The sequence below is a fragment of the Poecilia reticulata genome, linkage group LG22 (assembly GCF_000633615.1).
Source record: "Poecilia reticulata strain Guanapo linkage group LG22, Guppy_female_1.0+MT, whole genome shotgun sequence".
Classification (NCBI taxonomy): Eukaryota; Metazoa; Chordata; class Actinopteri; order Cyprinodontiformes; family Poeciliidae; genus Poecilia; species Poecilia reticulata.
In genome coordinates, this window is record NC_024352.1 from 11,339,298 (window position 1) to 11,352,676 (window position 13,379).

Consider the following 13,379-nt stretch of genomic DNA (forward strand, 5'->3'; position numbering starts at 1 on the left):
CTACACATTCTCAACTCCGATAATGACAACACTTCACATTAATATAATATAAACAGTGGATGATCCAAAACTCTTTATCCTTGTGTATACTACTTTTTTCTTGACACTGGCTAAAAGTTAAAACCAAAGTAATGTGTGTAAAAAAAAACAGAAAACACTAAGGCTGTAGAGTTAAAGCTCTATAAATAATAATCCCAAGCAAATTGCTGACATGTATAAACAGCAGCTATGTCGTAATTAAGTGAAAGAAGTGTTAAGGACATTCCTTGCCGATCCATTTTTTTTTTAACTTGGCTGGTCATAACCTGACACAACCTGAAGGAACATCAATCAGCCTGGTTCACCTCTAATAGCTTTCAAATGAGTTACAGAGCTCTGGCTGAAAGAAGATGACTGGAAGGTACGTTTTAGACTCGGTTCACCTCCAGTGTCTGCAGAAAAGTTAATATCCTTGAATTTTTTCACATTGACTCAAACTGAAGCCATAAATTTCAATGTTTCTTCTGGATTGTATGTGTTGGACCAACAAGAAAAAGAAAACAACCGTGGAAGCAAAAGGAAACATCATTTTCATTTTATTTATGAATAAAATTCTGAAAGGTGTGGTGTACTTGTATATTTAACCTTGTCTATAAATAGGTTGAGCCACAAACGTGGATAATTGTTTTGGCAGGACAGACTTTAGTTTTGAACTCCAATAAATCTCATATTTATGGATGAGTCATGCAGCAAGCAGATGGAAAAATGTTGCTCTGGTCACGTGAGACTGAAATATAATCTTTTGGCCAAGTTAAATTTCATGTGTGATGGATCCCTATGGTGAAACGTAGTGGTGGCAGAAATGGGATGAGAATCCAATTGGCTCCCTATGCAATTTGATAGTGAAAGAGATTCTTTGCAAAATACAATTGGTAAAAATTTTAGTCTTTATTTGGTGATGCTCCAAAAGACTTGCAGCTACAACTACTGGGAGACGTCTTTCTACAAAACCTTTCAGATTTTTATTTGTAAAAAAATCCCTAAAATCACATTTCCTTTCCCTTCAGAATTTCTTATGCTTTGTGTTGGTCAGTCACAGAAAATACTAGTAAAATGCATTGAATTTTCAGATTGTAATGTGACAAAATGTGTTCCAGGGATATGAATGCTTGAGCAAGGCACCGCAGCTGCTTTAACCGGGTTTCTTTGAAAAAGGAATGGCTCCACTCATTTGAAGTTAGACAAAGCTGTTATTTGTGAAGTGTGTGGGAATGTTCCAAATAGCATAAACATAACTTTAAAAATGGCTCTAAAGTAAGAAACAAAACAGAAACAAGAGCACATATGATACAAATCCTGTAAAAATATATAATAACTAAAATGAAAACCACACATTCTAATGCAGGGGTTTGAATCTGGCCTGCTAACGATGGTTACATCCACGATGCACTGCTGTATTTTGTGGGGTGGGGGGTTAGCATTCTTAATGTTCCTTTTATGCCACAGCCCAAACCCCTGTCCTAAAGCTTTTTCTCTTCCTCCTTCATCTGCAAAGTTCCAGTTTCAAACGAAACAGTAAGAAGCAAGTGTTTTACAGTACAAGAGTTTGATTCTGGCAGATGAGTCTCTCTGAATCCTCCTTGCAACCCAGAGTGGCTGTATTCTTAATACGTCCACTAGTCCATCGCCACTATAAGTTTGTCGCTCAACCGAACGTCCAAACTACGAAGATAATCGGCGAATGATGAAAAAAACAGCATATGGTCATATGCTTCTTGCTGAGTTTATCTCTCATACAAAAGAAAAAGTGGGAAAAACTGAGCAGTATGGGAATTTCTTTTGCCTCAGTTGCTGTTATAAATTTCTTTTTAGCGTGGCGTCCAGTCACTGCCCATGCTCAGTTTGGCCCTGGGAATGGTCATCTTCTCCGTGCAGGGAGGCGAGCTCATCTCTGGAGAGAAGTGGATGATGCCGCAGTCACTCTTCATATTCTGAAACTTATTCTCCTTGGATGGCTCCATGTAGATGACTGAATTCTTGTTCACGTGTTTCTTCAGGATGACCGTCTGTGGGGCGGGGGGGAAACAACGCATTAAGGTCATTATTTGGTAGACGTGCAGTGACAGCGTCATGATTTATGTTCACTGGCGCTCGCCTGTTATAGAAAGAGAGATAACTTGATATTTTGACATTATAGGCTCATTTAAAGGTTTATGGGTGGCACGACCTCTTGCTATCTGAAAGCAAAGAGCAAAGGGAAACACCATTTATTCTTAAGCTGTGACAGTTTTAGTACTGGCTGGGCCAGGAACGGGGGAAATCAGGGAAAATGCTTCCTAGGAAAAGTCAGAAATTAAGCTCAACTTAACAGTAACATTTCTTTGTTAGATATTTTGCTTAAAGACGGAGCAATCGGGATTTTGTGTCCTATTTCCGACCTGCACATACTGGATTTTGTATGATTCCAATTTCTCTCTAAGAACTTTAATAAAACTATAATAAAAGACAACACATAAAGTTCTAATTTCTATAAAAAGCTAACCCCTACCTTAACTTTGAGATTTCCAAATGAAAACAAACAGCTAAAAAGCTCAAATTGATAAACGGGAACTTTGTTGTACTCTTTTCAACCTTCCTGTTATCTGCTAGGTTGTACTCTCTCTGTTTTTCTGTCACAGCCTAAATGAACCAAAGTAATATTCCCACCTCCTGTCCTCAGTAGTAGCTTCCAAACTGAAGAGCACTTTTGTTAGTGTGACCTGATTGACGCTACATATTAAATGTAGCTGCACTCAAGTTGTGTTTCCGAAAAACTGTTTGCTGATTAGAGCCAGTCAAATCAAAACTCATCACGTCAACAGGCTATCAATTTGCGGATAATCGCTCACCTTCTTTGGTGCGCTGTAGCAGGACATCTGCACCCACTTCTTTTTCTTGTTGATGAGTAATGCCACAATGAGAAAGATAATGATGGCCAAAAGGAGTCCTGCGAGGATCCATGCAGCTGATTGGTAAACAAGTGCCATCTCCGTATGGCTGGGGTAGTTCTCACCCAAACGTGGCTGGTCTATGTGAGACAGAAAAGACATAGTACGTTTATGGATCTGGATTTCTACACATTTCTAAATACCTAAATGCTCCACTTTCTGGGGGCCTCTGTTTGTTTTTCCCTTTATTAAAGTATAAAAACAGAAGCTCCCTATAAATATACAGAAAATATTCCCAACCTTAGGTTGTAAATATATGCACTGATGGGCAGACAGATAAATAAAGGGACTGACTGACATATGCATAGATGAATGGAAGGACAGACATTTGCAGAGATTATCTGATTGAAAAATTGATCTATACAAGAACAGCATGTCTGAAATACAAATATTTTTTAAATACTCTTACTTTTTCCATGTTTATCCAGACCTGGAAAATACTTAAACTCCTTGGGAACTGATGTATTCATCCCATGGAAAACTTACTCTGCACTGTAACAGCAACATTTACTGACCCTAAATTGAAAACATCTTGTACTAATGATATACTCCTGGGCAGAGAAGTGGGTCCAGTCATTCAAAATGAAAAATGACTCCTGTCTCTCTCAGGAAGGATCATGTTTAGCTCAAGTCCATTTATCACTCTTGTTTTAATATACATTTCACTCATTTATTAAGCCATTCCCAACAGACCACATTAGCATAAACACTCTCAGGGACTGGCAGGAAGAGTTTGGCAAAGCTGCCATATAGCTAACAGGACAGAATCGGTACTGGAGGACGATGAAGATCAGACAGCTACCTGTATCAGCGGTGACAGGTGGGACAGTCACAGTTGTAATCCAAGATCCACTCTGCCATGTGGTGGTGACCACTTCATGCGGTGTCCTGGTGGATACAGTCACTGATGCTGATGTTGTTGATTCTGTTCAGACAGAAGCAAGATGCCAATATTTTCAGAGTTCTGCAGTGAGCTAGTGTTTACACTCCCTGGTGTTTCAGCTGATAAGCTGTGTTTATTGGATCTGTCATCCGAACTTCCACTGGGACGCTTTGTGCGCACATTACGTCAAAAGCTCTGTTTTCCATCGGCTAAATAACAAAACAGCTACACGTCAGTGCGAACAATAGGAGGGTATGCTTAGTTTTTCCTCTATAGGAAAAGCTGACATGGGATTTTGCCTTCCTGTGGTGCCAGCAGGCGAAAGCGTTATGGGCCGATGCAGCCAGGGGACAGGAAACACGTGTGAATGTGCGGATGCTCAAGGAATGTTTTCGTTCTGAGCGGACTGTGTGGGTCTGGCACATGGAATGTTTTCTATGTGATCCTGTTTGCCTGTTTAGTGTTTAAGTGGCTGGATCTAACAAATGGTCAGAGAATCAGTTTAAGCCCTCTCTTGTAGTAGCACCATGACTCATAACATTACAACCAATATTACTAACGCCATCATTCAAAAGTAGAGGGAAGTGATACAGTGCTTTGCAAAAGCCAAAAACAGTGTTTTGTTATATGCATCAATGTATTTTTGGCGGGAATTTTATGACACACTGGCATGTAGAAGTGGATGGGTGTAAAGTGTCAGAAGTTAGTGCATGGTTTTTGATGTTTTATATAAATAAAAACGCAAAAAGCGAGGAATGCATTTGTGAGTACATCTCACACATGAATACGAGCTTTGATCCTAACCACTACATTGTTGCTCCAACAGGTTTTCTTCCAGTATCGTTTTTAATTTAGCACAATCCCTCTTTTTGCTTACTCCGGCCACCTTCTTTGTCCCTACTAGAGAATATTACTGACACAGCATGAAGCCCCCACCACCATGTTTTGCTTTGAGGTTGGTGTGCAGAGTTTGATTTCTACCAATTTCTGTATCATCTGACCAGAGCACCTCCTTTTAGATGTTTGTTGTGTCGCCTATGTGCCTCGTATAATACAAAAAAACCCACACTTCTCATTGCTTTTATTAAACACTGGCTTTTTTCTTGCCACTTTTCCATAAGGGTCTGATTTGTGGACCAAATGACTAATAATAACCTGTTGACAAATTCTGTGCTATTTTGTATTGGTCTCATATAAAATCCCCCCCACCCAAAGCACTGTGCATAATTTCAAATGTGCCAACTAAACGAAACACTGTTTCAACTAAGGATAACTTCCCAGAACAAAAGGCAGCTTTCTCCTGTCTATGTTTTTCTCGACACCCACCCAAAAACGTACCGAGACAATGTGGGCAGCACTGGCCTTTGAGTAAAACCGGCACCCTGCAGCTGGCTGCCGGACAGTGTTGGGAGAAACACTGAATAGTGCCGTTGTTGCACGTGCAGCTCGTGCAGGCGTTGGCCTTCCAGGAGTCCCCGGCTTGCAGCATGTCTCCTTCGGCGGTTATGCAGAACTCCTGTTGGCTGCCGTTCACTGGTAGCAAGTTGCTCTCTGTCTCTTCTGTCGGTGGACACATGCAAATCTGATCAGTAATGAAACACTGCAGAAGCCTGTCACATTAGAGCCACTTACATCGCTTGAGTAAAGCCAGAAATACGTGTGAACAGCTAACGGAGAATGCCGCGCATTGCCTAATTGAGAGCTCAGCTTCTAAGTGACCCGCAATATTTAACGTTTCAATCCACAAGGGCTACAGGGCTGTCGCGGCAGCTTTCCAGGTGACTCTCTTTGGCAGCTGTCACTAAAGCCCAAACTCTTATCTCCATCTTTGACAAGGCTGCAGGGCTGAGATCTATGGCCTTTTAATGACCATACTAAGGGGGACTCAGTCAGCATGTACACACTCCACTGTACACATCCATTACAAGGCTTATCAGCGAGATGTATGTTATTCTCACATTCCTGGTGACCAGGCCCATATATATATCAAAGTGCGGCCTCTGACAGTCCGTTTTTGTGTGCGGAGATGCAGGGATAAGGCAGGCCGGCATTCTCGAGGAGCAGCTCTCAGATGCAGTCATGCATGGATGATTTGTGGGCCTCATTCTTGGGAGTGCATGGGAAATGTTGTTTGCAAGTTTATAAATGTGTGAGACATTCTGAAATGTTTGGCTTCAGTTGTAAATAAAATGTGCATGTGGTTTTACGTTTGCCCCAGCAGTGGAGCACTACAGATGCAGAAAGATTACAGTCTCGTCCCATCAGCAATCAGACAGTTAGACGAGTCTCTGATGTGGGCCGCTGGGTGAAAGCAGTCCACATGTTGTGCTTCTTGCCTGGAGGAGTTCTACGTAAACGCAACCGGTCTTTGCTGGTTTCTTTATGGGCCTCTGTGCTTGACATAAAACTGGCCGCAAAGAGCAACATGCGAGACCCTACAAAACCACATGCTGATAGCACATCAACAGCAGCTTTAAACAACCCTGACCTGCTTCACATGGCCCCCTCCTAAAGCTGTTCAACCTTGTTGTTTTCCTGAAAGGAACCCCCTCCTTTCCCTCTTTTTATTACCTGGGCACATATGGCAACAGGTGTCCTTGTTTCTGACGGGTGTCTGGCAAAGCGCTGGGGGACAAACTTCTATGTCGCACAGGACGCGTCCCTTCCTGCAGGTGCAGCGCATGCACTCGTTCAGGTTCCAAGTTTCCCCCTCCACATACAATTCCCCTCCAGGTGCTCTGCACACCACCATGTCCATCCCCTCAGGCTGGCCACTGCCGGACTCATCTGATGGAAAAAAGAAACAATTTGTTTCTCTTGTTTTCTGTAGTTACCATAAACACCTTATGTCTGACCTTTAACAAACTTTTAATTGTCTCCCTGAACTACCTTGAAAATAGCTTGGCTGGACAATTTCAAGCCTCTTTCAGATACTCCTTTGTTCTGATGTCTACATGTCTTTGTTTCAGCTCAAAATCCTCTGACAGGTCCTGACTTGGAATGAAATTGAAACACCAGTACGTCCCTGACGCACCTCTGGAGATGGTAGTAAACACACAACTAACCGCAGGGTATAAAAAAGACTCAATTTTCACAGAAGACGTCATATCTTTCTTCACTGTCAATCTAAATAATTTGACAAATATGTGCTGATGTTGGTAGAAAACAACAAGCTTGAGAAAATATGTGACAGCTGTCGGGGTTAGCCATAACAACCTCTGATGAATCCCCTGCTTCGTGAATCTCCTGAGTGAATTGTTTTAGAATGATTGCTTATATTTTTAAGCCCTCACTCTAGTTTAAAAAAATAGGGAGGAAAAAATATGTTGTATAATCCTCTTGATGCAACAGTTTTAATTAATTTGACTAATGATGAAGAAACCTTTGCCTGCTTCTCTTAAATAAAAAGGAGCTTTGAGGAATTTTACTTGATTTCTAATTATTGACAACTGTATTTATAATTATGAATATGAATATATGTATTTATATTCAGAAACATAATTAAAAGTAGTCATCAAATCTGACACAAAGAGTAAATTACAGCTTGATTTAATCATGATCAATCAGATTTTTTTTTTTTTAGCAATATCTTGTTACGATGAAGGTCAGAGGCGATAAGTGCAGATCAATGTCTAATAAAAAGAAGCCTCTGGCACCGTACAGAAGTCTGTTTTTTTCACACACTTAGCCGAAAACATCTTTAGTGTCTCACAGAGCGCAGAGCACATCTGCAAAGAGTTAAGACTGTTGTCCCCTGACTGAAAAGGGTGCTTAGCAGAAAGTAGAAGACAGTCTTTCATTTCTAAATATTTGAACAGCCAGCTGAGTCACCCCTCCATAAATATCCCTTACAAGTGGGAGAATTGTGGATATAAAAGTGTGGGTGTGGATCAGTGCGCTTTCCAGTTCCAAAAAAACACATAGAGAGTGTGACTGTGCCCAATCGAGAGGCCATGAAGTTTAGAATCTAAAAGTTGGATTATGATATGTTATTACCACATGAGGAAAGTGTTTAGGTACAACTGCTGCTAGTGTGACCACACCATGCAAACTCTGCTATGTTGTTGGAAAGGAAAGACTTCAAGGTTTCATCAAACAGTTTCTCTCTTATTATCACAGTGTCTGTCGTAAGACTGTTGTCTGAATAAAAAGACACATGCTGCGTGTGTATCTGTGTTCCAAACCAAGTGTAGGTTTCTGGCTTCAGTAGTGATTGTTTACAATTTTTTATATTGTTTTAATGAGGCTACAAGCAGCTAATACTGCAACTCTGATCTTAAAAGAGACATAGAAGTGTATTCCTTTATTTGTTTTATGTATCTTTGAACTGTGGCCACATTGGGATGGTTAATTACAGAGAAGTGGATGATTATTTACAATGAAGATGGACACTAGTGCCATCTCCACCGTTGGCTGTTCCAATAGTCAGCAGATGTTGCTTAGGGATGTCAAGACCTAATCTGGCTAATTTGTCATAGACTCTACTCTTGATATTTTTACTATTTCTATTTGCTTTACGTTGCTTCTTTTTAAGCTAATTAATTATTTTATTCATGTTTTCTAACCGTAGCTTCCTTTTTTTCTTTTTAGCTGCTCCTATCTATTTGTTGCTGTGCAGCACTTTGGTGCAACTTGCTTGATGGAAACAAAGCTGGCATGGTTTGATTTTGGACTTTGCTGCCAGTGAAAGCTCATTATCTTGTCTTATGTTGTAGTTATTGCAACAAGACATGTTCATAAAGTTGAGACATGGGGATGTTTCTCACAGTGAAGCCTTACCTTCACATGTAGGACAGCATTGGCCAGACTTGACAACAGGTTGAGAGCAGCTGGGCATGGGGCATGATATGAGGACACACATCTCCCGCCCAGAGAGGCAGTAGCAGTCACGGCAGCCGTCGTGCCAGCTGTCACCCTCCTCATACCTGCGGCCATTGGAGGTGAGGCAGAAGCTGGGCATACTCGCTGGGACGGTTGTGCTTGGAACTTGGTCAATTTCTAGAAACACAAATATATGATATATAGAAAGAATGACCTTTTCGGTCTAGAAAGAGTACAAAAAAACAAGCAGTTCATGTTCTTTTCACTTAGAGAAAAAGCAGTTCTTACTGACAGCCACATAGTTACTTCTACGTCATTTCACTCAGTGAGATTGTTTTTTGAGATTGTTCAAATGCACCCAGAGACCTTGTTAAAAGCAAGAAATTGTCAAGTTGTCACAACACAGCTTTTACAGTTTTAAATGATCTGGAGCACAGCTTGAACTCTGTGAACTCTCGAACTTAGGCAGATGCTTACAGGACTATTCATCTAGATTTTAGGTCTGAAAAACACCAATAAATTTAAACCGACTTCCAAAAATGTTTTCTCTTTCATTTACATTTTCCCAAATCTAAAACAGAAGCTCATTCAGAATTTTTAACTCAAGTAAACAGAGGATTATTTACAGAAGGTGTTGTCGAGTTTTTTGTTTGTGTTTGTAGAAAGGAACCCAGGTGTACCGCTGCTCCCTCTATCCAAGAAAACCAGGAGATCAAATATTTGTAATATGCCTAAATTGGAAAAATAAACGCATAGCATGAAATGTGATCCAGCATCAATGTGGCACCTGAAAATAATTTCTAAATTGAAGGTTTTAGGTAATTCTTAGCAACTGCAGTTACACAAACATGCACTGGAGAAAACTAAACACTTAACAGGAAAACTTTTCATCTCACTGGGGAGGAGCAAAAGGTCACAGAACCAAAAATCTCCCATAGGATCAAAGCCGCATTCTCCTGTTTTTAAGCTTTTAACTCCAGGATTGTTTAGTGCTAATGTTCAGATTTGCTATAGGAGTTTACGTAACTTATCTCATATTCATGTTGATCTTAAGGTAAATGAGACGGTTTTAGCAGAGAGACTACTAATCAAATATCCCTACATCTACATTTGCCTTTAAAAGACCCAGTAATTTATCTTATTAGAATAAATCGTCGGTTGAATGAAAACAATCAAGATGCAGTAGAACCCAGAAAACTAAACATATGATGAATCCAAGTTAGATTATTGTGCATTTCAGTTATAATTTCTGGTGAGCTAAAACTTGGAGATGTCCTGTTTTTACCAGTGCTGAGATTAGATTCGGTACTTAACAGTTACTTTGATACCTTTGCACGTGCAGATGTTGCAGCCCTTCCTGTTCTGTCGATAGCCATTGCTACAGTACTTGTCGCAGGTGAAGGGAGGACATTTCACACAACGACACATTTCACAGCCATGTTTGTTCCTCCTGCAGGGTGAGACACACATTGAAGCACGTGTGATCAAAAGTCTGTTATTGCAATGGCAAATTAGCTATGATGTCCCACATAATTGTTTCAAAGACTGGATTTCTTCTAGATCTGTGAAGAAACATGGTCTTGTGACACATTGAAAGAAGTATTCTAAAGTCACGAACAATCAACATCTGGACCGGTTTTTCTTTCTTTATACTGGTTTCTTTGAAGAATGTCAAATAAAAGTCAACATGCGAGTTGCTTGTGGTTTGAATATCATACCAATCCTAAAGACTCTGAAAGGGGCACTTTAAAGCCAATTCAGATGCTTTCAATTCTGCCTGTTGCCATCTTTATTGCCCCAGAATCTCCAGTTGGTACATAAAAGTGTTTGTGAGCAGTGGACTGGTAAGAGTTAGGGTAGATTTTAAAACATTGTTGTTGACGTTACAGAAAAAGATGGTGGAAGAAGTGGGCTTCCGATGGCCAACCTGATAATAGACAGTTTTACTTGAGTGGAAGAGAAAGAAACTTGGGAGGAAAGTTATAAGTATAGATTTCATGCAGAGAGAGAAGCAGAATGAAATGCAGAAGCTGGAAACAGGACAGATGGATTCAATTATCTGCCCAATAAACATGGATGGGTTACAGCTTGATGAACTGTCAAATCACAGATAAAAGAATAAGCCATATCCACACCTTTACCATTCACTCAGCTTTCCTCTTTGACTTTCTCTCCAGTTACGCTATCATTTTTTAAATTTCGATTCTTATGCCATTTCATTAAACCCAAATAATCACACCATTAATCTTTGTCTGCCGAAATCAAACAGACTCCAAAATCTATAATGCACTGCATAAAGTGGATGCAAATCTCAGGTTCAGCAAACTGAAGACTCGATTTATGCTGAAACAGCAATAAGAGTGATAGAAACAACACTGTGAGTGGCCAGCCAGCGCCTCTCTGTACAAATACTGAGAGAGTGTGTGGAGCAACCTTATAGCAAGGCTTTGTTTGTGGAATGCAAAGCAAGGCTTTGGGCTCCAGAGGGGATACAGGTTCTTGGGGAGACACGGGGGGCCTTGTTAATAGACTGCTGGCTCAGCAGAATTTCTATTGTAATGTCTGGAAAAAAGCCATTCAAAGTCTGTGTTCACAATGTGGATATTTTTAACTAAGAAGGATAAATCTGATTCGACTTTGTGGATGTTCTCTGCATAAGTATTCACAAATCTAAAAGTTTTTTGTTTTTTTTAATCACATTATTGCCACAAGCTTCAATATAACTTATTGGATGTTCTTATGACAAACAGAAATTAGTGCATAACTTTGAAGTGAAAATAAATGGATACACAACTTGTTGTCACCAAAAGAAACACAATGAGTCAAATTTGTGTTAGTCTATCACCATATAAAAAGTTCATAAGGTACAAAAAAGGCTAGTGCAAAGAACTTTATATAAACTGGTAATTCTAGAGGAGATTCTTCAAAACACACCTAATCCATTTTCCAGGGTTTGTTTTTCTCCTAGTTTGGATTTGAACACCAAAAAACTCACAGGATGTCATCAAGTGATCATTATAACTTGGTTTTTGTTTTGCTTCGTGGTAGCTACAATCAGGAGTGTGAGAGGACAAATCTGCACTGTGAGACACACAGGCTCTCAGAGGATTTCAGACTTCTAAGGCAAGACACAAACAGCTGCTTAGGAAGGATAAAACAAAGACTTCCTGCTCTTCTTTCTGCCCCCACAGGATCCTTCTCTATACTTTCTTCCTTTCTTTGCAACTATATTAGGCCTGTCTTCAGCCATAGCTCCCGGATGCAAGGTTGGATATTAGAAGTATCAAGGCTGTATATGTTTCTTGCGGCTGTCTTTGGTCCTGATGCAGTTTTGATTGTTGCTTTGAGACAGGATGATGATTTATGAAATGAGACTAGTGCCTGGGGACTAAGCATTCTGGCACAGAGCGCTCCCAGATGTTTGATTGGGCTAAATGGGATTAGGAGGGGAAAGAGTTTCAGGGAGCTGAAAGGCTAACGTGGACCCCACAGAAACTTAATCGCACTCAAAAAGAGACACATTCATTCACAGATTCAGAATCCTGGGAATGGCCACCAAGGTAGATGGGTGCTTTGATCGCGGATGCCAAATAGCTGCTGACATACTGACTAATGAGCAAGCACAGGCTGCAAGGTAATGCTCGATAAGATTCAATAAGCACTCAGCTGATTATATAAACACAGCAATTTACTGTGCACACAAGAGGTGACAGGTCTAAAACACATAAAGCACTTGATTAACATGGTTCTTAAAGGAATTGATGAAGTCCTCTCCCGGACCCCGACAAAGAAAATCAAAATTTCTGAAGTTCAAAACCCTTAAGTGTTTTTGCTTTTCGTATGAGTTTTAGTTAGAATACTGGATTTCTGTGTAACATTGTGACTTAGGATCTCTTCCATTCATTTTCTGTCAACTTCTTGTGCCTGACAATAAGGCCTGCTTGGAGTGACTCCCCTCCCCCTCAGTCAATCTGAATGACATATTATGCAATATAGATATATAATTTAGTTTGATTTGATTTAGTTAAAAGTTATTCTATGTGACTTACAAATTGCTTATATTATCTAATGAACAATCTAATAAATGTATTACATACAATTTATATGCCTCTGATTTTAATAATTTAGATAATGTCTACATATTTAGATATGAATAAATTAGGATTAAGTTAAAACTGAATCAGTCAGCTGGATAAATCTGTCTCATTAACGCAATGCAGGCACCGACTTAATCAGAAATATGCAACAAAATCGTTTCTCATTTAATCAAGAGAAAGCACAGCAGTCAACATTTTAGCTGCATAAAGTGCTTTCAGCAGATTAAAAGTTGCATCCATCCATCCATCCATCCATCCATTTTCTAACACCCTTGTCCCTTAGTGGGGTCAGGAGGGTTGCTGGTGCCCATCTCCAGCTAACGTCCTGGGCGAGAGGCGGGGTTCACCCTGGACAGGTCGCCAGTCTGTCACAGATTAAAAGTCTTTATTAGCAGCTCATTAGTAGTTATCAGTTGTCAAAACAGTTGAGTAAAGTGCTTCTGGCAGATACAAACTGATGCGTCGTCTTGTCAAAGTTTTCAGGAACAAAACAATACATAACCACAAAATAGTCCATAGTCCGTCCATCCATCCATCCATCCATCCATCCATCCATCCATCCATCCATCCATCCATCCATCCATCCATCCATCCATCCATCCATCCATCCAT

At 40.2% G+C, this 13,379-nt stretch overlaps 1 protein-coding gene across 2 annotated transcripts in view; it reads right to left on the bottom strand.

The window, feature by feature from the left end:
- Positions 1–287: 287 nt before the first annotated feature.
- The window catches only part of LOC103458532 (cysteine-rich motor neuron 1 protein), a 41,139-nt gene continuing 28,047 nt past the window's right edge, over positions 288–13,379 (bottom strand). For both annotated transcript variants that reach the window (XM_008399428.2, XM_008399427.2), the window contains exons 9-15: positions 9,999–10,120; positions 8,629–8,847; positions 6,421–6,636; positions 5,188–5,409; positions 3,769–3,891; positions 2,868–3,046; positions 288–2,045 (exon numbers count right to left, since the gene is read on the bottom strand). In XM_008399428.2, coding sequence (XP_008397650.1) covers positions 1,848–2,045; positions 2,868–3,046; positions 3,769–3,891; positions 5,188–5,409; positions 6,421–6,636; positions 8,629–8,847; positions 9,999–10,120 — 1,279 coding nt within the window. In that variant the 3' untranslated portion in view covers positions 288–1,847. The remainder of the gene's footprint in view (positions 2,046–2,867; positions 3,047–3,768; positions 3,892–5,187; positions 5,410–6,420; positions 6,637–8,628; positions 8,848–9,998; positions 10,121–13,379) is intronic.